General features: G+C 65.0%; 2 protein-coding genes and 1 long non-coding RNA gene across 5 annotated transcripts; 1 reads left to right on the top strand and 2 right to left on the bottom strand.

Annotated features, from left to right (window-relative positions):
- Positions 1 to 2387: 2387 nt before the first annotated feature.
- ARL2 (ARF like GTPase 2) lies at positions 2388 to 5991 on the top strand. 3 transcript variants are annotated; one of them, XR_013341383.1, is made up of 6 exons: positions 2388 to 2486; positions 3596 to 3706; positions 4476 to 4638; positions 5061 to 5141; positions 5456 to 5650; positions 5763 to 5991. XR_013341383.1 is itself a non-coding variant. In XM_077789691.1 (6 exons), exons 1-5 carry the CDS (start codon positions 2422 to 2424, stop codon positions 5588 to 5590), a joined length of 555 nt encoding a protein of 184 aa, XP_077645817.1. In that variant the 5' UTR covers positions 2388 to 2421; the 3' UTR covers positions 5591 to 5603; positions 5768 to 5991. The 3 variants fall into 3 exon arrangements, 1 of the variants encoding a protein (XP_077645817.1); XM_077789691.1 differs by having other exon boundaries at positions 5456 to 5603; positions 5768 to 5991; XR_013341384.1 differs by having other exon boundaries at positions 2408 to 2481; positions 3596 to 3702.
- A 766-nt stretch (positions 5992 to 6757) lies between these two features.
- On the bottom strand, positions 6758 to 7912 carry LOC110480997 (uncharacterized). Its single transcript, XR_013341370.1, has 5 exons — positions 7744 to 7912; positions 7616 to 7644; positions 7427 to 7477; positions 7165 to 7231; positions 6758 to 6793 (listed from the first exon to the last, which is right to left on the bottom strand). It is a non-coding gene; the product is annotated as an uncharacterized LOC110480997 (long non-coding RNA).
- An 11774-nt stretch (positions 7913 to 19686) lies between these two features.
- On the bottom strand, positions 19687 to 23617 carry FKBP2 (FKBP prolyl isomerase 2). Its single transcript, XM_077789692.1, has 6 exons — positions 23552 to 23617; positions 22132 to 22278; positions 21152 to 21264; positions 20661 to 20707; positions 20299 to 20334; positions 19687 to 19900 (listed from the first exon to the last, which is right to left on the bottom strand). Exons 1-6 carry the CDS (start codon positions 23561 to 23563, stop codon positions 19839 to 19841), a joined length of 417 nt encoding a protein of 138 aa, XP_077645818.1. The 5' UTR covers positions 23564 to 23617; the 3' UTR covers positions 19687 to 19838.
- Positions 23618 to 25328: the final 1711 nt, after the last annotated feature.

Consider the following 25328-nt stretch of genomic DNA (forward strand, 5'->3'; position numbering starts at 1 on the left):
GGGCACACCTGGGCACGCCTGGGCACATCTGGGACACACCTGGGCACACCCAGCCCCTCACCCGGGCACACCTGGGACACACCTGGGCACGCCCAGCCCCTCACCTGGGCAGGTGCAGCTCCAGGGCCGCCCCCGGGCCCCCCCGGGCTGCGGGGGCAGCTCCAGGCGCAGCTCGGTGTCCTCCAGCTGCACCTGCAGCCGCCGCAGCACTGCGGGGACAGACGGACACGGGGACAGACATGGGGACAGACAGACATGGGGACAGACCAGGGGGACAGGCAGGGACAGACGGACACGGGGACAGACGGGGGACGGGAGACAGGGACAGAGGGACATGGGACAGGGGGAACATTGGGGAGAGGGCGGTCAGTGGGGACAGTGGGGGCCGTCTGTCCCCCTGTCCGTCCCTCTGTCCCTGTCCCTCCGTCTGTCCCCCTGTCCGTCCCTCTGTCCCCATCCCCCCTCTGTCTCCCTGTCCCTCCATCTCTCTGTCTGTCCCCCTGTCCGTCCGTACCTGCCTCGATGCCCGTGGCCAGCTCCCCCCGCCCCTGTCTGTCAGTCTGTGTGTCCCCCTGTCCGTCTGTCCGTCCGTACCTGCCTCGATGCCCGTGGCCAGCGCCTCCAGCCCCTCCAGCGGCTCCTCCTGGGGGGGGTCCTGGCCCTGCTCTGACCCCCCCGGGGGGGGCGACCCCGGCCCCGGCGACCCCGGCGGGCCTGGGGGGGCACGGGGGGGTCAGGGTGACACTGGCTGGATCAGGGGGTTGTCCCAGGTGGGTCAGGGGGTTGTCCCGGGTGGGTCAGGGGGGTGTCCCGGGGATCCCGGGGGTCCCGGGGGTTGTCCCGGGGGTCCCGGGGGTCCCGGGGGGGTCCCGGGGGTCCCGGGTGGGTCAGGGGGTTGTCCCGGGGGTCCCGGGGGTCCCGGGGGTCTCGGACTCACGGGGCCGCAGCACGAGGCGCAGCCGCTGCAGCCGCAGCCGCAGGGGCTCGGAGCCCAGCGCGGCCCAGGGCACCGAGACCGTCACCGAGCCCAGGTCGCCCTCGCGCAGCTCCAGCGGCGCCCCCGACGCCCGCAGCAGCTCGTCCACGGCCTGGGGAAGGCGGGCGGGCCGGGACCGGCCTCGAATCAGCCCCAAATCACCCGAAACCAGCCCCAAATCACCCGAATCAGCCCCAAATCACCCGAATCAGCCCCAAATCACCCAAAACTGGCCCAAAATCACCCCAAACCAGCCCCACATCACCCCAAACCAGCCCCAAATCACCCGAAACCGGCCGAAAATCAGCCCAAAACCAGCCCGGGAACCAGTCCCGGGACCGGCCCCAAATCAGCCCAAACCAGCCCCAAATCACCCCAAACCAGCCCAAAATCACCCCAAAACCAGCCCAAAATCACCCGAAACCATCCCCAAATCACCCGAATGAGCCCCAAATCACCCGAAACCAGCCCGGGAACGGCAGCCCCCGCAGGCTCCCGGTGCCCGGTCCCCCGTTATCCCCCCGGTATCCCCCGGTGCCGCGGACCGCCGGGCGCAGCCGCAGCCCCCGCAGGCTCCCGGTGCCGCCGCGCAGGTCCAGCCCGAGCTGCTCCAGCCGCAGCGGCTCCTCCAGGAACGGCCCCAGGCAGCGCTGGAGCGCGGCCCGGGCGGCGCGGGCCGGCAGCGCCCCGGGCCAGCCCCGCGCCCGCCGCGACATCCCCGGGAAGCGGGGCGGGACCGGAACGGGACCGGGAACGGGGCAGGGAGCGGGACCGGGAACGGGGCAGGGAACGGGGCAGGGAACGGGGCAGGGAACGGGACCGGGAACGGGGCAGGGAGCGGGGCAGGGAACGGGACCGGGAACGGGGGACGGGAACGGGAGTTAGAACGGGAACGGGGCAGGGAACGGGGGACGGGAGCGGGGAACGGGACCGGGGAACGGGACCGGGAGCGGGGCAGAGAACGGGGGACGGGAGCGGGGAACGGGAGTTAGAACGGGAACGGGGCAGGGATCCGGGACAGGGACCGGGAGAGGAACGGGGACAGGAACCGGGACAGGGACAGGAACGGGACAGGAACGGGGAACGGACAGGGGCAGGGGCCGGGGCAGGGACGGGGACAGGAGGCGGGAACGGGAACGGACAAGGACAGGAACGGGGAACGGGGCCGGGAGCGGCTCCGGGCGCGGTTCCGGCACCGGCAGCTCCGCTCGGCGCCGCTTCCGGCCCCGCCCCGCCGCTGCCATTGGCTGACGGGGTTTGATTGACAGCCGTCTGCCGGGAGCGGCGCCCCGCCGGCCAATCAGCGCGCGGCTCCTCCGGGCCGCCAGGGGGCGCCGCGCGGCGGGGCCGGCGGCGGAAGCGGCGCGCGCGGGGGGGCGGGGCTCGGGGCGGGGCTCGGCCAATGAGCGAGCCGCGCGCGCGCGGGGGGGCGGGGCCGCGCCGCCATGGGGCTGCTGACCATCCTGAAGAAGCTCCGCGAGAAGGAGCGAGAGCTGCGGCTGCTCGTGCTGTGGGCGGGGCCGGGCGGGGCGGGCGGGGCGGGGGCCGGGCCGAGGGGCGGGGCCGGGCCGAGGGGCGGGCCTGCGGGTTCCGGGGGGCGGGGCTTAGGAGGGTGGGGTCGGTGGGGGAGGGTTCTCAGGGGGTGTGGTCAGGTTGGGGCACATAGGGGCGGGCTTAGGAGGGCGGGGTACGGTGGGGAGGGGTCTCAGGGGGTGTGGCACATGGGGGCGGGGCTTAGGAGGGTGTGGGGGTCTCAGGGTGTGGGCAGGGTGGGGCACATGGGGGCGGGGCTTAGGAGGGTGGGGCAGTTGAGGGGCGGGGCTTAGGAGGGCGGGCAGGGTGGGGAGGGGTCTCTGAGGGTGTGGCCCGTGGGGGCGGGGCTTAGGAGGGCGGGGTACGGTGGGGGAGGGGTCTCAGGGGGTGTGGTCAGGGTGGGGCCGGTGGGGGAGGGGCCTAGGAGGGCGGGGTACGGTGGGGGAGGGGTCTCAGGGGGTGTGGTCAGGGTGGGGCACATGGGGGCGGGGCTTAGGAGGGCGGGGTATGGTGGGGAGGGGGTCTCAGGGGGTGTGGCACATGGGGGCGGGGCTTAGGAGGGGTGTGGGGGTCTCAGGGTGTGGGCAGGGTGGGGCACATAGGGGCGGGGCTTAGGAGGGTGGGGCAGGCTGGGGAGGGGTCTCTGAGGGTGTGGCCCGTGGGGGCGGGGCTTAGGAGGGTGGGGCGTGGTGGGGAGGGGTCTCAGGGGGTGTGGCACATGGGGGCGGGGCTTAGGAGGTTGGGGCAGGTGAGGGGAGGGGCTTAGGAGGGCAGGGTACGGTGGGGAGGGGTCTCAGGGGGTGTGGCACATGGGGCGGGGCTTAGGAGGGTGTGGGGGTCTCAGGGTGTGGCCGTGGGGGCGGGGCTCAGGGGTGGGGTCGGTGGGGGAGGGGCTTAGGAGGGCGGGGTACGGTGGGGAGGGGTCTCAGGGTGTGGCCGTGGGGGCGGGGCTCAGGGGGTGGGGTCGGTGGGTGTGGCTATGGGCGGGGCTAGGGGCGGTGTGGGTGTGGCTGTTGTTGGGGGCGTGTCCCGGGTGGAGGGGCGGGGTCCCGGGCAGGGCGTGTCCTGAGGCCCCGCCCCTCGCAGGGGATTGGACAACGCCGGGAAGACGACGCTGCTGAAGCGGCTGAACGGGGAGGACGTGGGGGGCACCTCCCCCACCCTGGGCTTCAACATCAAAACCCTGGAGCACCGCGGGTGGGGGAGGGGCTGTGGGGAGGGGCTGCGGGGAGGGGCTGCGGGGAGGGGGAGGGGCCGCGGGGAGGGGGAGGGGCTGTGGGGAGGGGGAGGGGCTGCGGGGAGGGGTAGGGACTGTGGGGGAGGGGCCGCGGGTGGGGAGGGGCTGTGGGGAGGGGGAGGGGCTGTGGGGAGGGGCTGTGGGGAGGGGCTGCGGGGAGGGGGAGGGGCCGCAGGGAGGGGGAGGGGCTATTGGGTGGGGGAGGGGCCATGCTGCTCAACCTGATGACCCCTGTGACCTCCCCATGACCCCTGTGCCCGCCTGTGACCTGTGACCCCACACTGACCCCTGTGTGACCCCTGACCCCCGTGTGACCCCTGGCAGGTTCCAGCTTCACGTGTGGGACATGGGCGGGCAGCGCTGACCCCTGTGTGACCCCTGTGACCCCTGTGTGACCCCTGACCCCCGCGTGACCCCTGGCAGGTTCCAGCTGCACGTGTGGGACGTGGGCGGGCAGCGCTGACCCCTGTGTGACCCCTGTGACCCCTGTGTGACCCCTGACCCCCGCGTGACCCCTGGCAGGTTCCAGCTGCACGTGTGGGACGTGGGCGGGCAGTGCTGACCCCTGTGTGACCCCTGTGACCCCTGTGTGACCCCTGACCCCCGTGTGACCCCTGGCAGGTTCCAGCTGCACGTGTGGGACGTGGGCGGGCAGCGCTGACCCCTGTGTGACCCCTGTGTGACCCCTGTGTGACCCGTGTGTGACCCCTGACCCCCTCGTGACCCCAGGTTCCAGCTGCACGTGTGGGACGTGGGCGGGCAGCGCTCCCTCCGCTCCTACTGGCGCAATTACTTCGAGAGCACGGACGCGCTGCTCTGGGTGGTCGACAGCAGCGACCGGCAGCGCCTGCGGCTGTGCGCCCGCGAGCTGCGAGCCCTGCTCCGCGAGGAGGTGACACGGGACACGGACACGGGACACGGGGACACGGGGACAGGGACACGGGGACACGGGGACAGGGACACGGGACACGGGGACACGGGGACAGGGACACGGGGTGACCCCCAGCGCCTGCAGCTGTGCGCCCGCGAGCTGCGAGCCCTGCTCCGCGAGGAGGTGACACAGGACACGGACACGGGACACGGGGACACGGGGACACGGGGACAGGGACATGGACACGGGACACGGACACGGGGGGGACACAGGACAGGGACACGGGGACACAGGGGGGGACACGGGGGGGACACGGGGACAGGGACACGAGACACGGGGGGGACACGGGGACAGGGACACGGGACACGGACACGGGGACACGGGGGGGACACGGGGACACGGGGGGGACACGGGGACAGGGGCTGACCCCGCTGCCCCCCCAGCGCCTGGCCGGGGCCGCCCTGCTGGTGTTCGCCAACAAGCAGGACCTGCCGGGGGCGCTGCCGGCCGCCGACATCCGGGAGGTAACCCTGAAAATCCCCCCAAAAACCCCCCTAAAACACCCGGGAGAGACCTCAAAAACCCCCCCCAAGAACCCCCCCAAAAACCCCCCCTAAAACACCCGGGAGGGACCCCAAAACCCCCCCCAAAAACCCCCCAAAAACCCCCGGGAGGGACCCCAAAAACCTCCCAAGGGACCCCCCCACCAGGGACCCCCAACCCTGGGACCCCCCAAAATCTGGGTCAGCCCCGAATCCCCCAGCCCGTGGGGGGCGTGGCTGACCCCGTGACCCCGCCGTGACCCCACCATGACCTCTGACCCCTGCCCCCGCCCCAGGCCCTGGAGCTGGACTCGATCCGCAGCCACCGCTGGCGCCTGCAGGGCTGCTCGGCCTTCACGGGGCGCGACCTCCTGCCCGGCCTGGACTGGCTGCTGGACGAGCTGGGGGCGCGGCTCTGCCCCCTCGACTGACCACTGACCACCAGAGTGACCACTGACCCTGAGTGACCACCCTGAGTGACCGACAGACTGACCCCGAGTGACCCCCGTGCCCCCCAGTGCCCTCCTGCCCGGCCTGGACTGGCTGCTGGACGAGCTGGGGGCGCGGCTCTGCCCCCCGACTGACCACGAGTGACCACTGACCACCCTGAGTGACCACTGACCCTGAGTGACCACCCTGAGTGACCGACAGACTGACCCTGAGTGACCACTGACCCTGAGTGACCACCCTGAGTGACCGACAGACTGACCCTGAGTGACCACTGACCACTGACCACCCTGAGTGACCGACAGACTGACCCTGAGTGACCACTGACCACCAGAGTGACCACTGACCCTGAGTGACCACCCTGAGTGACCGACAGACTGACCCCGAGTGACCCCCGTGCCCCCCAGTGCCCTCCTGCCCATCCTGGACTGGGTGCTGGATGAGCTGGGGGCGCGGCTCTGCCCCCCCGACTGACCACGAGTGACCACTGACCACCCTGAGTGACCACTGACCCTGAGTGACCACCCTGAGTGACCGACAGACTGACCCCGAGTGACCACTGACCCTGAGTGACCCCTGTACCCCCCCGAGTGACCACTGACCCTGAGTGACCACCCTGAGTGACCGACAGACTGACCCTGAGTGACCACTGACCACCCTGAGTGACCACCCTGAGTGACCGACAGACTGACCCTGAGTGACCACTGACCACCCTGAGTGACCACCCTGAGTGACCGACAGACTGACCCCAAATGACCCGGGGGTCGCGGGGTCGTGGCCGGAGCCAATAAAGCCGCTGGACACGTGGGGGTGCCTCATGTGGAGAGACCCCGAAACGGGGCTGGGGGATGGGGGCGGTTTTGGGGAGCTTTGGGGGAATTTGGGGTTCCTGGGGCGGTTTTGGGGAGCTTTGGGGGAATTTGGGGTTCCTGGGGCGGTTTTGGGGAGCTTTGGGGCATTTTTGGGTCAGTTTTTGGTTATTTTGGGGCGCTCCGAAGGACTCGGCCTGGCGGGGGTGGGGGAGGGGTCTCAGCGCTTTATTGAGGGGTGGGGGATGGGCGGGGGGTGGGGGGTGGGGGCGCTCAGGGCCCCGCCCCCCCCGGGGGGTCCCTGAAGGCGGGGGGGGGCAGCAGCGGCCCCTCCCCCCCCTCCTCCTCCTCATCCTCGGCCCCGCCCAACGCGGCCACCTGGGGGGGAGGGGACACCGGGGTCACCGCGGGGTCATGGGGTCACCGCGGGGTCACCGCGGGGTCACCGGGGGGTGTCACCCCCTCCCCCACCGTGCCACCCCCCCATTGTCCCCTCCCCCCGTTCAGGTCCCCCCAGCCCCGCCCAGTGCCCCTCCCCACCGTGTCCCCAAAATCGGCCCGGGACCCCAAAACCACAAAAATTCACCCCAAAATCAGCCCGGGACCCAAAACCGCCCCAAAATCCAACCCGGGACCCCCAAACCCGCCCAAGCTCATCCCGGACCCCCCAAAATCCCCAAATGTCCCCCCAAAATCCCAAAAATCCCCCCAAAATCCCCCAAATCCCCCAAACCCCCGTCCCCCCTCACCAGCCCCCGCAGGCGCCGCTCCAGCCGCAGCGTCCGGAGCTGGGAGAGATCGAAATCGGCCCGGAGCCTGCGGGGAAACTGGGAGCACTGGGAGGGACTGGGAGCCAAACTGGGAGCACTGGGAGGGGCTGGGAGCCAAACTGGGAGCACTGGGAGGGACTGGGAACAGACCGGGGCCAAACTGGGAGCACTGGGAGGGGCTGGGAGCCAAACTGGGAGCACTGGGAGGGACTGGGAACAGACAATCCCCCTCCCCCCTCACCTGTCCATCCGCTCCCGCAGCTCGTTCAGCTCCGCCCGCACCGGGGGGGCCCTGGGGGGGAAGAGGACCCCAAAACTGAACCCAAAACCCCCCAAATTTAACCCAAAACCACAAAACTGAACCCAAAACCCCCAAAGTGACCCCAAATCCCCCAGATTTACCCCAAAACCGCCCCGCAGCCGCACTCACCCCCTCGCTCCGGCGGCCGCTCCCGGCACCTGCGGGGACAGCGCGGTCACCGGGGGGCACAGGTGGGACCCCCCCACAGGTGACACAGGTGTGTCCCCCCAGGTGTGTCCCCCCAGGTGTGTCCCTACCTGTCCCTCCTCCTCCTCCTCCTCCTCCTCCTCCATCCCGGGGGGGCCCCCCGAGCTTGGCCGGTCCCGGGGGGGGTCCCGGTGCCGGTTCCGGGGGTCCCGGGGGAGGTCCCAGAGGGGTTCCCGGGGGGTCTCCCGGTTGGGGTCCCGGAGGTCCCGCAAGTCCCGGTGCGGGTCCCGCAGGTCCCGGTGCCGCTCCCAGGGGTCCCGGTGCTGCTCCCAGGGGTCCCGGTGCGGGTCCCGGGGGTCCCGGAGGGGCTCCCGGGGCTCCCGCAGGTCCCGGGGGTCCCGGGGGCCCCAGTGCTGGTCCCGGGGGTCCCGGTGCGGGTCCCGGAGCTGGTCCCGCAGGTCCCGGGGGTCCCGGTGCGGGTCCCGGGGGTCCCGGTGCTGGTCCCGGGGGTCCCGGTGCGGGTCCCGGAGCTGGTCCCGCAGGTCCCGCAGGTCCCGGGGGTCCCGGGGGTCCCGGTGCGGGTCCCGGAGCTGGTCCCGCAGGTCCCGGGGGTCCCGGTGCTGGTCCCGGGGGTCCCGGTGCGGGTCCCGGGGGTCGCGGCCGCAGCCGAGCGCGCGGAGCTCGGCGGGGCTCAGCACGCTGCGGGTCAGCTCGTCCAGGAACCGGGAGAACCGGGGCCCCCCCCGGCGCCCCCCCAGCGCCTCCAGCGAGCGGCAGCGGCGGGGGGAGCCCGCCCGGGACCCCCGCCCGCCCCGCGGGTCCCCGGGGCCGCCCCCGGGCGCGGCGCGGCGGGCGGGGGGCGCCGGGGGGGGGTCCCGGGGGCCCAGCCCCTCGTGGCTGCGGCTCAGCCCCCGGCCCCGCAGCCGCGACCCCCGCCCCACGCCGGGGTCCCCGGGCCGGGGGGCGGCCCCGCGGCGCCCCGAGCCCCCCCCGGAGGAGGAGGAGGAGGAGGAGGACGGGGCGGAGGAGGAGGAGGAGCAGGGCGAGGCGGACGGGGAGGACGGGGGGATGCCCGGGGGGGGTCCCGGGGGGGTGAAGAAGCGCTCGAGGAGCTGCAGCTTCCCCGGGGGCACCGGCGACCCCCGGGACCCCCCCGGGACCCCCCCGGCCCGCGGGGCCCGCCGGGGGGGCGGGGCCGCGGCGGCGACCCCCGGGGGGACCTCCCGCTCATCCCGGACCCCCCGGGACCCCCGAACCCCCGGGACCCCCCGGGACACCCCCGGGATCCCCCTGGACCCCCCGGGACCCCCCTGGACCCCCCGGGACCCCCCAAACCCCCGGGACCCCCCGGGATCGCCCCCGCCCGGATCCGGCTCCGGGTCTTACGCCCGTGCCTGTCCCGGCTCCGGTTCGGCTCTAATCCAGCGCCGGGCTTTGAGCCGAGCCCGGCCCGGTTCTGGTTCCTAATGCGGATCCCGTCACTGCTCCGGTTCCAGGCTTTGATCCGGGTCGGGTCGGGTCGGTTCGGGCCGGATCCGGGTCAGGCTCCGGTCCTGCTCAAATCCACCCCCGGGGCCGGTTCTGGTCCCTAGCCCGGCTCCGCTCCGTGATCCAGTCCCGGGCTTTGATCCGCTCCGGGTCCGGCTCCAGTCCGGGTTGTGCCGATGTCCGGTCCCGGTCCCGGTCCGGTCCGGTCCGGTCCGGTCCGGTCCCGATCCGGTCCCGATCCGGTGCCGGCTCTTTATAGCGGCCCGAGAGCATCGCCGGGTCACGTGACCCCCCCATTCCCCCCCCATCCCACGGGACTGGGATGGACTGGGACAAACTGGGACGGACTGGGATGGACTGGGACAAACTGGGACGGACTGGGATGGACTGGGACAAACTGGGATGGACTGGGACAAACTGGGACAAACTGGGATGGACTGGGACAAACTGGGACGGACTGGGACAAACTGGGACAAACTGGGACAAACTGGGATGGACTGGGACAAACTGGGATGGACTGGGACAAACTGGGATGGACTGGGATGGACTGGGACAAACTGGGACGGACTGGGACAAACTGGGACAAACTGGGACAAACTGGGACAAACTGGGATGGACTGGGACAAACTGGGATGGACTGGGACAAACTGGGATGGACTGGGATGGACTGGGACAAACTGGGATGGACTGGGACAAACTGGGACAAACTGGGACAAACTGGGATGGACTGGGACAAACTGGGACAAACTGGGATGGACTGGGACAAACTGGGACAAACTGGGACAAACTGGGATGGACTGGGACAAACTGGGATGGACTGGGATGGACTGGGACAAACTGGGATGGACTGGGATGGACTGGGATGGACTGGGACAAACTGGGATGGACTGGGACAAACTGGGACAAACTGGGATGGACTGGGATGGACTGGGACAAACTGGGATGGACTGGGACAAACTGGGATGGACTGGGATGGACTGGGACAAACTGGGACAGACTGGGATGGACTGGGACAAACTGGGACGGACTGGGACAAACTGGGATGGACTGGGACAAACTGGGACAAACTGGGATGGACTGGGACAAACTGGGACGGACTGGGACAAACTGGGACAAACTGGGATGGACTGGGGGGCACTGGGGACACTGGGGACACTGCTTCTGGCTGTACTGGTGTCTGCACTGGTTATACTGGTGTCTGTACTGGGGTCTGTATTGGTCATACTGGTGTCACTGGGGTCTGCACTGGTGCCTTTACTGGTCATACTGGTGTCACTGGTGTCTGCACTGGTCATACTGGTGTCACTGGGGTCTGCACTGGTTATACTGGTGTCACTGGTCTCTGTACTGGTCATACCGGTGTCACTGGGGTCTGCACTGGTCATACTGGTGTCACTGGGGTCTGTACTGGTTATACTGGTGTCACTGGGGTCTGTACTGGTGTCACCGCTGTCCCCTCACCGCCCCTCCCCCCAGCCGGGCCAAGGGCGTCGCGGTCACTCCCAGTCGATACTGGGAGGGTCCCAGTCCAAACTGGGAGGGTGCCAATCCATACTGGGAGGGTCCAAATCCAAACTGGGAGGGTCCAAATCCAAACTGGGGGGTCCCAATCCATACTGGGAGGGTCCCAATCCATACTGGGAGGGTCCCAGGCCAAACTGGGAGGGTCCCAATCCATACTGGGAGGGTCCCAATCCATACTGGGAGGGTCCCAGTCCATACTGGGAGGGTCCCAATCCATACTGGGAGGGTCCCAGTCATACTGGGAGGGTCCCAGTGCAGCCCCAGGGCGTTTCCATGAGGCAGCGGCCGCGGGGGGGGCCGGGGGGGCCGGACCATTGAGGGGCTGGGGGGGTTCGGGGGTCAGGGAGCGATTTTGGGGGGATTTGAGGGATTTTGGGCGGTTTTCAGGGATTTGGGGGAGTTTTGAGGGAATTTTGGGGGGGTTGAAGGATTTCGGGGGAATTTCGGGGATTTCAGGGGGTTTTGAGGGATTTGGGGGGGATTTGGGGGATTTCTGGGGGTTTTGAGGGGTTTTTGAGGGATTTCAGGGGGATTTCTGGGGGTTTTGAGGGCTTTTGGGGTGTTTTGAGGGATTTCTGGGCGTTTTGAGGGATTTCAGGGGGTTTTGAGGGATTTGGGGGAGTTTTGAGGGATTTCTGGGGGTTTTGAGGGATTTGGGGGAGTTTTGAGGGCTTTTGGGGTGTTTTAAGGGATTTCAGGGGGTTTTGAGGGATTTCTGGGGGTTTTGAGGGATTTCAGGGGGTTTTGAGGGATTTCAGGGGGTTTTGAGGGATTTTGGGGAGTTTTGAGGGATTTCTGGGGGTTTTGAGGGATTTGGGGGAGTTTTGAGGGATTTCAGAGGTTTTTGAGGGATTTCAGGGGGTTTTGAGGGATTTCTGGGGGTTTTGAGGGATTTCAGAGGGGTTTTGGGGTGTTTTGAGGGATTTCTGGGGGTTTTGAGGGATTTCTGGGGGTTTTGAGGGATTTCTGGGGGTTTTGAGGGATTTGGGGGAGTTTTGAGGGATTTCTGGGGGTTTTGGGGCTCCGGGGCGGTCGGGTCCATTTGGGGGTCCCGGGGGGGGGTCTGTGACCATTGGGACGCCGTTCGGGGGCACTTTTTGGGGTCAGGGGCGACTTGAAGCTCAGGGCGGATTTTAGGGGTGATTTTGGGGAGGCCGCGGGGCGGTTTTGGGGCAAAGGCGATTTTTTTTGGGTTCAATTTCGGCCGTTTCTTGTTTTCCCCCCCCCCGAGCCGCTCGGTGGCTCCGCCCCCTTTTCCCGCCGCCGCCATCTTGGCCGCGGGCACGCGAGGCCACGCCCACTCGCGGGCAGCGCCGGGGGCGGGGCCGCGGCTGTGACGCCGGGGGGAGCCCCGGCGCTGATTGGCCGGCGGCGCTGTCAATCAGCGGGTGACGCGGCCGGGCCGAGCGCGGCGGAGCCGAGGTTGGGGGGGGGGGAGGGGCGGATTTGGGGGTCCCCAAAGGGGGGGGAGGGGCCGGGGGGGACCCCCGGGGGGGGAGAGGCCGGGGGGGCGCGGGGGGTGGGGCGGACACGCGGGTTGGGGGCGGGGAGGGAGGTTTTGGGGATCCCCGGTGGGGGAGGGGCGGTTTTGGGGTGTCCCGGGTGGGGGAGGGGCGGTTTTGGGGATCCCATTGGGGGAGGGGCGGTTTTGGGGTGCCCCCATTGGGGGAGATTCCTGTTCGGGGGGGACCCCGGCAGTTTTGGGGTGCCGCGAGTTCGGGGGGGGTTGGGGGGCGGTTTTGGGGTGCCGGGTGGGGGAGGGGCACTTCCGGGTACCAAAGGTCACGGGGGGCGGAGCTTGGGGTCGTTAATTGGGCGGGGGGGGGGTGCGCTAATTATCGGGGACCCCAATGGGGGGGGGGCGGCTTTGGGGTTCGGGGCTGCGCCGGGGGGGATTTGGGGTGAATTTGGGGTTTTTGGGGGGGCTTGGGCTCTCTGGGGCTGAATTTGGGGTCTCGGGGGGTAATTCTGGTGAATTTGGGGTCTCGGGGGGGTAATTCTGGTGAATTTGGGGTCTCTGGGGGGAGTTCTGGTGAATTTGGGGTCTCGGGGGCTGAATTTGGGGTCTCGGGGGGGAGTTCTGGTGAATTTGGGGTCTCGGGGGGAGTTCTGGTGAATTTGGGGTCTCGGGGGGAGTTCTGGTGAATTTGGGGTCTCGGGGGGGAGTTCTGGTGAATTTGGGGTCTCGGGGGCTGAATTTGGGGTCCCGGGGGGGAGTTCTGGTGAATTTGGGGTCTCGGGGGCTGAATTTGGGGTCCCGGGGGGGAGTTCTGGTGAATTTGGGGTCTCGGGGGGTAATTCTGGTGAATTTGGGGTCTCGGGGGTCCCCGGCTCTCAGCCCCCCGCCCCCCCAGCCCCCTCCCCGCGGATGCTCCGGCTGGACGAGACCCCCGAGGACCGCGGCTCCCCTCCCCCCTCGCCCTGGGGGGGCTCCCCCTCCCCCAGCCAGCCCGGGACCCCCTCCCCAGGTTAGAGACCCCCCCCCACCCAAACCCCCCCCCCGGGGGGACCCCAAACCCCCCCGGGGGGGCCGGGGCTGCCCCCCCCCGTTCCGGGGGTCCCTGACGCCCCTCCCCCCGCAGAGGCGCGGCCCCGGCTGCTGTCGGAGCGGGGGGGGGCGGGGGGCGCCGGGGACCCCCCGGGCGGGGCCGGCCCCGGGGACCCCCCCCCGGCCCGCGGCCGCTCCCGCTCCGCCCCGCCCGTGCTCTGGGCGGCGCAGCGCTACGGGCGGCGGCTGCGGCGGATGAGCGACGAGTTCCAGCTCCAGGTGGGACACGGGGACACCGGGGGCACTGGGGGCGTTGGGGACACCTGGGGGGGTTGGGGGGATTGGGGACACCGGGGGAATTGGGGACACCGGGGGGACTGGGGGGATTGGGGGGATTGGGGACACCTGGGGGGATTGGGGGGATGGGGGACACCTGGGGGGATTGGGGGGATTGGGGACATCGGGGGGGATTGGGGACACCGGGGGGGTTGGGGGGACTGGGGGGATTGGGGACACCGGGGGGACTGGGGGCGTTGGGGGGATTGGGGACACCGGGGGGATTGGGGGGATTGGGGACACCGGGGGGGATTGGGGACATCGGGGACATCGGTGTACCATGGACAGTGGGGACATTGGGGACAGGACATTTGGGGACAGGGGACATTGGGGTGGCAGGGGTTATTGGGGTACAGGGGACACTGGGGACACTCTGGGGACAGTGGGGACATCGGGGGGATTGGGGTACAGGGGACATTTGGGACACTGGGGACACCTGAGGACATCAAGGACATTGGGGACATCGGGGACACCTGGGGGGATTGGGGGCATTGGGGTCACAGAGGTCACAGAAGTTATTGGGGTGAAGGGGACCTTGGGGACACTTGGGGGGGATTTGGGGACACTGGGGACATCAGGGGTCACAGGGGGTTATTGGGGACACTCTGGGGACATTAGGGACCCCGGGGGGGGTCGGTGACACCAGGGAGGGGTCGGTGACATTTGGGGGGGGGGTCGGTGACATCGGGGAGGGGTCGATGACATTTGGGGGGGTCGACGACATTTGGGGGGGGGTCGGTGACACATTGGGGAGGGGTCGGTGACACATTGGGGGGGGTCGGTGACATTTGGGGGGGGGTCGGTGACATTTGGGGGGGGTCGGTGACATTTGGGGAGGGGTCGATGACATTTGGGGGGGGTCGGTGACATTTGGGGGGGGTCGGTGACCCCGGGGTGACCCCGCGGACCCCCCCGGTGACAAACCCCCCCCTCCCCCCAGGTGCTGCCGCGGCCCCGCAGCGTCGGGGGGGCCCCGCCGGGGGCGGGGGGCTGGCGCGAGACCCTCCGGGCCTGGTGGGGGTCCCGGCGGCCCCGCCCCGCCCCCCCGGGCCCCCGCCCTGAGCCCCCCCCCCAAAAACCTCATTTGGGGCGGGGGGCCCTGAAATGCTGCAGGGAATGGGGGGGGGGGCAATAAAAATGTGGGGTTTTTGTAGAAAATTTGAGGGGGTTTTGGGTTTTTTTGGGGGGGGTTGAATCAAGGGACCCCCCCCGGGTTAATGGGAGCGACCCCCAAAATTGGGGAGGGGGGCTGGAATGAGACCCCCCCCAAAAAACAAAGGAAAGAAGGAGGAAAAGGAGGAGGAACCCGCCTGAAAGAAAATCCTCCAAAATTAAAGAAAATCCTCCAAAATGACAGAAAATCCTCCGAAATTACAAAGAATTCTCCAAAATGACAGAAAATCCTCGAAAATGACAGAAAATCCTCCAAAATCCACGGGAGGTGCCACCAAATTAAACCTGAACACCCCCAAAATGAGGGAGGGGGGGTCTCAAAAATGACCCCCAGACCGAAAGAGAAGAGGGGGAGCCCCCAAAATGGGGGGGTTGGGATGAATTTGGGCGCCCCCTCCCCAAATCCTGCGGTGTGCCCCAAAATCCCCCAAAACCCCCCAAAATTCCCCACACACACCCAGGGCCGTCCCAGCACCCCCGAGGCCTCCCAAACCCCCCAAATTCTCCCAAAATCCCCCAAACCCCCCAAATTCCCCCAAATTCCCCCAAATTCCTGTCCGGGGACCCCGAAACGGCCCGAAATGAGCCCAAAACGGCCCGAAATGAGCCCAAAATGGGCCCAAAACAGCCCAAAACCTCCCGGCGGCTCCGGGACGGGACCGGAACCGAACCCGGGACCGGCTCCGGGCGCGGCGCCGCCCTCGCTGCAGGCGGGGGCGTGGCCATTAACCAGGTAATTAACGGGGGCGGGGCGATTAACCAGGTAATTAACGGGGGCGTGACCATTAACCAGGTAATTAACGGGGGGCGTGGCCATTAACCAGGTAATTAACGGGGGGCGGGGCCATTAACCAGGTAATTAACGGGGGCGTGGCCATTAACCAGGTAATTAACGGGGGCGGGGCCATTAACCAGGTAATTAACGGGGGCGTGGCCATTAACCAGGTAATTAACGCGGGGGGCGGGGCCATTAACCAGGTAATTAACGGGGGCGTGGCCATTAACCAGGTAATTAACGGGGGCGGGGCCTGACCGGGTGTGTCCGACCGGGGCGGTCCCGCCGACCGGGAAAGGGGCGTGGGCGTGTCCCGGTGGGCGTGTCCCGTGTCCCGGTGGGCGGGGCCCGTCCCGGTGGGCCCGTCCCGGTGGGCGGGGCCGTGTTCGGTGGGCGGGGTCGTGTCCCGGTGGGCGGGGATATGCAGATTAGAGTGGCCGTGGGCGTGTCCCGTGTCCCGGTGGGCGTGTCCTGTGTCCCGGTGGGCGGGGCCCGTCCCGGTGGGCGTGTCCCGGTGGGCGTGTCCCGTGTCCGGTGGGCGTGTCCGGTGTCCCGGTGGGCGTGTCCCGTGTCCCGGTGGGCGTGTCCCGTCCCGGTGGGCGTGTCCCGTGTCCCGGTGGGCGTATCCCGTCCCGGTGGGCGGGGCCCGTGTCCGGTGGGCGGGGCTGTGTCCCGGTGGGCGGGGCCGTGTCCCGGTGGGCGGGCCCGTCCCGGTGGGCGGGGCCCGTCCCGGTGGGCGGGGCCGTGTCCCGGTGGGCGTGTCCCGTCCCGGTGGGCGGGGCCGTGTCCCGGTGGGCGTGTCCCGTGTCCCGGTGGGCGTGTCTCGTGTCCGGTGGGCGGGCCCGTCCCGGTGGGCGTGTCCCGTCCCGGTGGGCGTGTCCCGTGTCCCGGTGGGCGTGTCCCGGTGGGCGGGCCCGTCCCGGTGGGCGTGTCCCGTCCCGGTGGGCGGGGCCCGTCCCGGTGGGCGGGGCCCGCGGACACAAAGGCGCCCCCGCGGCGGCTCCGGTGGCGGCGCGCGCACCGGGCGGGGGCGTGGCCGCCCCGGCGGGGGCGTGGCCGCTTCCGCTCGGCGCTCCCGGGATGGCGGCGCCGCGCGGCGGCCCCGGGCCCCCCCCGGCCGCCCCCGGCCCGGCCGGGCCCCGCGTCTGCTTCGCGCCCGCGGCGGCGGCGGCGGCGGAGGGCGCGGGGCGGGGCCGCGGGCGGGTCACGGTGCGCTACGACCGGCGCGAGCTCCGCAAGCGGCTCCACCTCGAGGAGTGGATCCTGCGGCAGCTCACGGCGCTCTACGACTGCCCGGTACCGGCGGCGGCGGGGCGAGCGGAGGGACCGGCACCGGGGACAGCGGGGACAGGGGAGGGACCGGCACCGGGGAGGGACCGGCACCGGCTCCGGGGAGGGGCCGGGGACACGGGAGGGACCGGCACCGGGGAGGGGCCGGGGAGGGACCGGGACCGGGGACACGGGAGGGACCGGCACCGGGGAGGGACCGGCTCCGGGGAGGGACCGGCACCGGGGACACGGGAGGGACCGGCACCGGGGAGGGACCGGGGAGGGACCGGGGAGAGACCGGGACCGGGGAGGGACCGGCACCGGGGAGGGACCGGGACCGGGGAGGGGCCGGGGACACGGGAGCGACCGGGACCGGGGAGGGACCGGGGACAGCGGGGAGAGGGGAGGGACCGGCACCGGGGAGGGACCGGGACCGGGGAGAGACCGGGACCGGGAACAGGGGAGGGACCGGGACCGGGGAGAGACCGGCACCGGGAACAGGGGAGGGACCGGCACCGGGGAGGGACCGGGACCGGGGAGAGACCGGCACCGGGAACAGGGGAGGGACCGGCACCGGGGAGGGACCGGGACCGGCACCGGGGACAGCGGGGAGAGGGGAGGGACCGGCACCGGGAACACGGCGGGACCGGCTCCAGAACCGGCTCCAGGACCGGGGACACGCGGGGACACGGGGACAGGGGCGGCTCCGGGACCCCAAAATCATCCCCAAAATCAACCCCAAATCCATCCCAAAATCACTCACAAAATCACCCCAAAACTGTCCCAAAATCTTCCCAAAACTGTCCCAAAATCACCCGAAAAATCACCCCAAAACTATCCCAAAATCTTCCCAAAACTGTCCCAAAATCACCTCCAAATCCATCACAAAATCACCCCAAAATCACCCACAAAATCACCTCAAAACTCTCCCCAAAACTGTCCCCAAAACAATCCCAAATCCATCCCAAAACCAGCCCCAATCCACCCCAAACTCCCCAAATCCACCCCAAACTCTCCAAGTCCCCCCAAACTCCCCAAATCCACCCCAAACTCCCCAAATCCCCCCAAACTCCCAAAATCCCCCCAAACTCCCCAAATCCCCCCAAACTCCCCAAATCCCCCCAAAATCCCCCAATCCCCCCAAACTCCGGGGCAGGAGGAGGAGATCCCGGAGCTGGAGATCGACGTGGACGAGCTGCTGGACATGGAGAGCGACGGCGCGCGCAGCGCCCGCGTGCAGGTACGGCCCGAAAGCCCAAAATGGCCCAAAATGGCCCAAAATGGCCCAAATCCGGTCCAAAATTGTCCAAAATCGGCCCCAAATTGTCCCAAAATGTCCCAAATCAGCCCAAATCGGCCCCAAATTGTCCCAAAATTGTCCCAGAATCGCCCAAAACCAGCCCAGAATTGTCCAAAATCAGCCCAAAATCACCCAAAATCACCCCAAAATCACCCAAGAGCAGCCCAAAATTGTCCAAAACCAGCTCAAAACCCACCTAGAATGGTCCGAAACCTGCCCAAAATCGTCAAAAATCAGCCCCAAGCACCCCAAAACCATCCCCAAAACCACCCCAAAATCCTGTGAAACCACCCCAAACCGCCCGAACCCACGAAAAATACCCCCAAAGTTACCCCAAAGATCGCTGCAAATCAACCCAAAAACAACGCCAAAAATCACCACGAGTCCCTGGCGAGGTCCGCCCCCAAACGATCCCAAAATCGCCCCAAATCACCCCAAAATCGCCCCCAAATTAACCCCAAAATCCCTTAAAATCCCTTGGGCTCCCTCCCAGGAGCACCCCCAAAAATCCTCCCCAAAATCTGCCCAAACCCCCCAAAAATCCCCCAAAAATCCCCCAAAATCCGGGTGTGGCTGGGGGGGGGGGGGGGTTGAGGGACCCCCCCCAAATTTTGGGGACCCCAAATCCTGACCCCCCTCCCCCCAGGAGATCCTCGTGGACTGTTACAAACCCACCGAGGTGAGCCTGGCTTGGGGGGATTTGGGCATTTTTGGGGGGTTTTGGGGCTTTTTGGGGACTTTGGGGCATTTTGGGGGGTTTCAGGGGTTCTGGGGACTTTGGGGGAATTTTTAGGGGAGATTTGGGGGGGAGTTTTGGGAGAGATCCCCCAAAAATCTGGGGGGAAATTCAGGGATTTTTGGGAAGGAATTTGGGAAAGTTTTGGGGGGATCTTGAGGAGGTTTTGGGAAGGAATTTTGGGGATTTTTGGGAGGGATTTTTGGGAAGGTTTTGGGGGAAATATCAGGGATTTTGGGAGGGAATTTGGAGAGGTTTTGTGGAGATTTTGGGAAGGAATTTGGGGAGGTTTTGAGGGGAATTTTGGGGAAGGAATTTGGGGAGGTTTTGGGGGGAATTTTGGGAGGGAATTTGGGGGGATTTTTGTGAAATTTTGGGGGGAATTTTGGGAGGGGTCTTCAGGAAATTGGGATTTTGGGGGGTGCATTCCCCCTGAATTTGGGGCGACTTTTGATTTTTGGGGGATTTTGGGCTGGGGAATTTGGGGATCCCCGAAGGATTTTGGGGTCCCCCTGACCCCCCTTTCCCCCCCAGACGTTCGTGGGGGATCTCCTGGAGAAGATTCGGGGGATGCAGAAACTCAACACCCCCCAGAAGAAATGACCCCAAAATCCGGGGGAACCCCCCAAAATCCGGGGGAACCCCCCAAAATCCGGGGGAACCCCCAAACCTCGGGGGGGACCCCCCAGTCTCACCCCCCGCCCCAATTTCGGGGGACTCCTCAATTTTTGGGGTCCCCCCCTGCAGCGATAATCACTCCCCCCCTCCCCCACTGGTTTTGGGGGGTCCTGGGAGGGATTTGGGGGGAATTTGGGGGTTTTGGGGGGTTTTTTAGGTTTTTTTTAAATTTTGGGGTGGGGGGTTTGGGGTTGTTTTTATATGGGTTTAATAAAAGCAGCTTTGACATTTTCGGGGCTGGCCCCGTTTTGGTCCTTTCCCACCCCAAAAAAACCCCAAAAAAACCTTCGGCTTAACCCTTTATTGACCCCCAAAACTCGGGGGTTCCCCCACAAAAAGTCCCGAAGAAAACCGAGGGGGGGACCCCAAAATCCTGGGTTTGAAGGGGGGAGGGATTGGGGGAAATTTGGGGGAAATTCAGGGGGTTTTGGGGTCCCCCTAAAGCTCCGGGCGCCGCTCGATCTTCAGCAGCTCCACCTCGAAAATCAGCACGGCCCCCCCTAAAAACGGGGGGTCAGCACCCCAAAATCCCCAAAAATCCCCCCAAAATCATCATGAAATCACCCTGAAATCACTCCAAAAATCCCCCCAAATCCCTCCCAAAATCACCCTGAAATCACCCTCAAAAATCATCCAAATATCCCCCCAAAATCACCCTGAAATGACCCCAAAATCACCCTCAAAATCCCCCCAAAAATCATCCCAAAATCCCCCCAAAATCACCCCGAAATTACTCCAAAAATCATCTTTAAATTCAACCCAAAACCACCCAAAAAATCATCCCGAAATCCCCAAAAAAATCACCCCGAAATTATCCCAAAAATCCCCCCAAATCCCTCCCGAACCCCAAAATCCCCAACTTTCACCCCAAAATCCCCGTGGGGGGGGCAGGGCTCACCTGGGATTTTTGGGGGGGCCCCTCGGTCGCCGTAACCTGGGGGGGATGGGCAGGGTCAGGGGGGTCTTTTGGGGTTCTCCCCCAAATTTTGGGGTTTTCCCCCAATTTTTGGGGTTTTCCCGCCATTTTTGGGTCCCTTTTTTTGGTTTTTTTCCCCTTTCCCCCAGTTTTTGGGATCCTCCATTTTCGGGATGTTCCCCCCATTTTTAGGGTCCCCCTCCCCCATTTTTGGGTTTTTTTGGTTTTTTTTTTCCCCTTTCCCCCAGTTTTTGGGTCTCCCTTCTCCCAGGTTTTTGGGATTTCCCCCCCACCCCAATTTTGGGGGTTTTTTCCCCATTTTGGGGTCGGTTTTGGGGTCTCACCCAGCTCCGGGGGGATCACGAGCTTCCTCTTCTCCCCCTCGCACATCCTGCGGGCCAAAATCCCGGGAATTTCACCCAAAATCCTGGAATCCCAAAACTCTGGGAATTCCCCCAAAATCCTGGGAATTCTCTCCAAAATTCCGGGAATTCCCCCCAGAATCCCGGGAATTTCCCCCTCCCCCATTCATGAGGGTCCCAGTGCCCCTCCCAGTGCTCCCAGTTCAGTGTCAGTGCAGGTCAGGGGTCACTCGGGGTCACTCAGGGGTCAGGGGTCACTCAGGGGTCACTCGGGGGTCAGAGGTCACTCACCCCAGCAGCCCCTGGTCCCAGCCCTTGATGAGCTGGGCAGTGCCAGTCTGGGGGTCAGTGCAGGTCAGGGGTCACTCAGGGGTCACTCAGGAGTCACTCGGGGTCACTCAGGGGTCAGGGGTCACTCAGGGGTCACTCAGGGGTCAGGGGTCACTCGGGGTCAGGGGTCAGAGGTCACTCACCCCAGCAGCCCCTGGTCCCAGCCCTTGATGACCTGCCCGGTGCCCAGCGAGAACACGAACGGCTGCTCCCGCCCGCGGCTGCTGTCGAAGGGGGTCCCGTCCTCCAGCGTGCCCTGCCAGTACAAACCAGTATGGACCAGTATGGACCGGCACGGACCGGTGTGAACCAGTATAAACCAGTATGGACCGGCACGGACCGGTGTGAACCAGTATAAACCCGTATAAACCAGTATGGACCAGTATAAACCAGTATGGACCAGCATGGACCGGTGTGAACCAGTATAAACCAGTATGGACCGGCATGGACTGGTGTAAACCAGTATAAACCAGTATGGACCAGTATGGACCGGCACGGACCGGTGTGAACCAGTATAAACCAGTATGGACTGGCACGGACCGGTGTGAACCAGTATAAACCAGTATGGACCGGTATGGACCAGTGTGAACCAGTATAAACCAGTAGGGACCGGTACGGACCGGTATAAACCCGTATAAACTAGTATAACCAGTATAATCATACCGAGTAGTGCAGGGTGAGCACGTCTCCCCGCTCCCAGTGTAACCAGTATAACCAGTATAACCAGTATCACCAGTGTAACCAGTATAACCAGTATAACCAGTATAACCAGTACCGAGTAGTGCAGGGTGAGCACGTCTCCCCGCTCCCAGTATAACCAGTATAACCAGTATAACCATACCGAGTAGTGCAGGGTGAGCACGTCTCCCCGCTCCCAGTGTAACCAGTATAACCAGTATAACCAGTATAACCAGTGTAACCAGTATAACCAGTATAACCATACCGAGTAGTGCAGGGTGAGCACGTCTCCCCGCCGCGATCTCTCCCCGCAGCGCTCCCAGTGTAACCAGTATAACCAGTATAACCAGTATAACCAGTATAACCATACCGAGTAGTGCAGGGTGAGCACGTCTCCCCGCTCCCAGTGTAACCAGTATAACCAGTATAACCAGTATAACCATACCGAGTAGTGCAGGGTGAGCACGTCTCCCCGCCGCGATCTCTCCCCGCAGCGCTCCGGCCGCCGCCTCACCCCGATCTGGACCTTGCGGGGCTCCCCCGCCTGGGGGCGCTCGGGGGGCAGCGCCAGCGCCAGCGCCAGCAGCAGCCACTGCGGGCGCAATGAGCGGCAATTAGCGGCAATTAGCGGCAATTAACAGCAACGCATGGAATTTACTGTCCTTTACTGTCGTTTGTTGTCGTTTGTTGTCGTTTATTGTCGTTTATTGTCGTTTATTGTCCTTTATTGTCACCCCGAGAGTCCCCGGCAGTGCCCGCAGCAGCCACTGGGGGGCGGCAGAGAGAACGTCATTTAGCGTCAATGTCATTTATTGTCAATTAATGTCAATTATTGCCATTTACTGTCAATTATTGCCGTTTATTGTCACTATAGTGCTATTTATTGCCACTTATTGTAATTTAATGTCATTTATTGTAATTTATTGCCATTTAATGTCACTTATTATCACTATGGCGCCATTTATTATCATTTATTGTCATTTAATGTCATTTATTTTCATTTATTGCCATTTATTTTTATTTATTGCCATTTATTTTTATTTATTGCCATTTATTGTCATTTAATGTCATTCATTGTCACCCTGAGTGTCCCTGACAGCGCCAGCGCCAGCCGCAGCCACTGCGGGCACAATTAACATTAATTAATGGCAATTACCAGCAATGAATATAATTAATTGTCATTTATTGCCACTTATTTATTGTCATGTATTGTCGCTTTACAGTCATTTATCGCCATTTTCATGTTACCTGCGGTCCCTTTTGGTCCCTTTCGGTCCCTTTCGGTCACTTTTGGTCCCTTTTTGTCACTTTTTGTCTCTTTTTTTGTCACTTTTTGTCCCCCCCGGTCCCCCCACTAGGGGGCGCTGTCACCGGGCGCGCCCGTGACGTCACCGCCGCCGCGCCGATGACGTCACGGAACCCAAAAAACGGCCCCGCCCCCGGGACCCCCAAATCCGCCTCGGGACCCCCAAATCCCCCCCCGGGACCCCCAAATCCGCCTCGGGACCCCCAAAATCCGCCCCGGGACCCCCAAATCCCCCCCCGGGACCCCCAAATCCGCCCCAGGACCCCCAAATCCGCCCCTCCCCCCCCAAATCCGCCCCTCCCCCCCCAAATCCCCCACCGGGACCCCCAAATCCGCCCCTCCCCCCCCAAATCCGCCTCGGGACCCCCAAATCCCCCCCCGGGACCCCCCAAATCCGCCCCTCCCCCCCCAAATCCGCCCCGGGACCCCCCAAAATCCGCCCCTCCCCCCCAAATCCGCCCCGGGACCCCCAAATTCGCCCCTCCCCCCCCAAATCCCCCCCCGGGACCCCCAAATCCGCCCCGGGACCCCCAAATCCGCCCCTCCCCCCCCCCGGCACCTCCGCCGCCATCGCGGCGCCCTCGGGATCACGTGACCGCCGCCGCGCCGCGCTCCGTGCCCTGATTGGCCGCCGGGCGGTCACGCGGCGGCCCCGGAAGCGGAAGCGGCGGCGATGGCGGCGCGGCGCGCGGTCGCCATGGTAACGGCGGGGCCGGGGGCGCTCCTTAATGAGTTCATTAAGCCCCGGCTCGCCGCTAATTAGCGCCGCCCCGCGCCTGGTCCGCATGGAGAGCTTCCCCCGGGCTGCGGGGCTCGGGACGGCGTTAATTGGCGCTAATTAGTGCTGAGGGGGAAATTAGCCGTGTTAGGGGGTAATTAACGCTAATTAGCGCGGCGCGGTGCGGCCGCAGCTGCCGGACATCAGCCGGCGCTAAATAAGTGGTCAATGCTTTGCTAACTCATGATCAGCGGTAATTAAGGGCCTAATTAACGTTAATTAACAGGTGGTTTGTCGGTAATTAATCACCGATAATTCCCCGTGTGATTAGCAGGAGTTCGTGGCGTTATTAATAATCATTAGGGGCTTAGGGGTTGTTAATAGCCTAAACAAAGGCAATTAATATGTTAATTAGCAATAATTAAGAACCTTGCGGGTGGGAGTTGTTGAGTTAATTACTGAGTTAATTGTTGAGGTAATTAGTGTCCTGATTAACGGTAATTAACGCCTGTTGCTCACACAACAACAATTGTCGGGTCTTGCAGTTAATTTGTGGCTAATTAAGGGTTAATGTATGGCTAACGAAGGGTTAATGAAAGGTTAATTAAGCGTTAATTGCTAATTAAAGTGTTAATTGCAGGGGCTCTGGGCCGCCCCTCCACCCTGGAGGGGCCTCGGCAGCAGGTGAGACCAAAACGACCCAAAATGGCCCAAAATTGGCCCAAAATTGGCCCAAAATGGCCCAAAATTGGCCCAAATAGATCGAAACGTCCCCAAAATGTCCCCAAATACCCAAAACTTCCCCCAAAAACCCTCCAAAATGTCCTAAAAATGCCCCAAATGTGCCAAAATTCCCCTAAAATCCCCAAATGTCCCAAAATTCCCCTAAAATCCCCCAAATTGCCCCAATAATGCTCCAGAATTCCCACAAAATCCCTGAAACTGCCCGAAAATCCCCCAAAGAAACCCCAAAATATCCCAAACTGCCCCAAAACATCCCAAAAATCCTGAACATCCCCAAAAAAAACCCAAATGCCCCAAAATCCCCCCGAAATGCCCCAGACTGCCCCAAATATTGAAAAACTGCCCCAAAAGCGCTCCAAAATCCTCCAATCTGGCCCCAAAAATGCCCCCCCAAAAAACCACAAAATATCCCGAAAAGGGCCCAGAATGTCCCAAAATCCCCCAAAAAAGCCCCAAAATCCCCGAAAATGCCCGAAAACGCCCAAAGTGCCCCAAATCCCCCAGGCCCGGCCCCCCTGACCCCCACTCGGTGCTGGGGGTCCGGCCCGGGGCCTCCCCCCGAGAGATCCGGGCGGCGTTCCTGCAGCGCTGCAAGGAGGTGGGACTGGGACGGACTGGGATATACTGGGAGGGACTGGGAGGGACTGGGAGGGACTGGGACGGACTGGGATATACTGGGAGGGACTGGGAGGGACTGGGATATACTGGGAGGGACTGGGAGGGACTGGGATGGACTGGGAATGGAACTGGGATATACTGGGACGGACTGGGATATACTGGGAGGGACTGGGAGGGACTGGGAGGGACTGGGGGGGACTGGGAATGGGATTGGGGGGGACTGGGATGGACTGGGAGGGACTGGGACGGACTGGGA

This window comes from Lonchura striata, chromosome 36, assembly GCF_046129695.1.
Source record: "Lonchura striata isolate bLonStr1 chromosome 36, bLonStr1.mat, whole genome shotgun sequence".
NCBI classification, from domain to species: Eukaryota; Metazoa; Chordata; class Aves; order Passeriformes; family Estrildidae; genus Lonchura; species Lonchura striata.

Bases quoted from the DNA above. Each gene is read 5' to 3' on its own strand.
- ARL2 (XM_077789691.1), top strand. From the start codon at position 2,422: ATGGGGCTGCTGACCATCCTGAAGAAGCTCCGCGAGAAGGAGCGAGAG. The intron at 2,487-3,595 runs GTGGGCGGGGCC...CGCCCCTCGCAG, and splicing joins GAGCTGCGGCTGCTCGTGCT to GGGATTGGACAACGCCGGGA. The intron at 3,707-4,475 runs GTGGGGGAGGGG...TCGTGACCCCAG, and splicing joins AAAACCCTGGAGCACCGCGG to GTTCCAGCTGCACGTGTGGG.
- FKBP2 (XM_077789692.1), bottom strand. The intron at 20,708-21,151 runs GTGAGTGACCTC...TTTGGCCCGCAG, and splicing joins TGGGACCAGGGGCTGCTGGG to GATGTGCGAGGGGGAGAAGA. The intron at 19,901-20,298 runs GTGAGCCCTGCC...CCCCGTTTTTAG, and splicing joins GGCCCCCCCAAAAATCCCAG to GGGGGGCCGTGCTGATTTTC.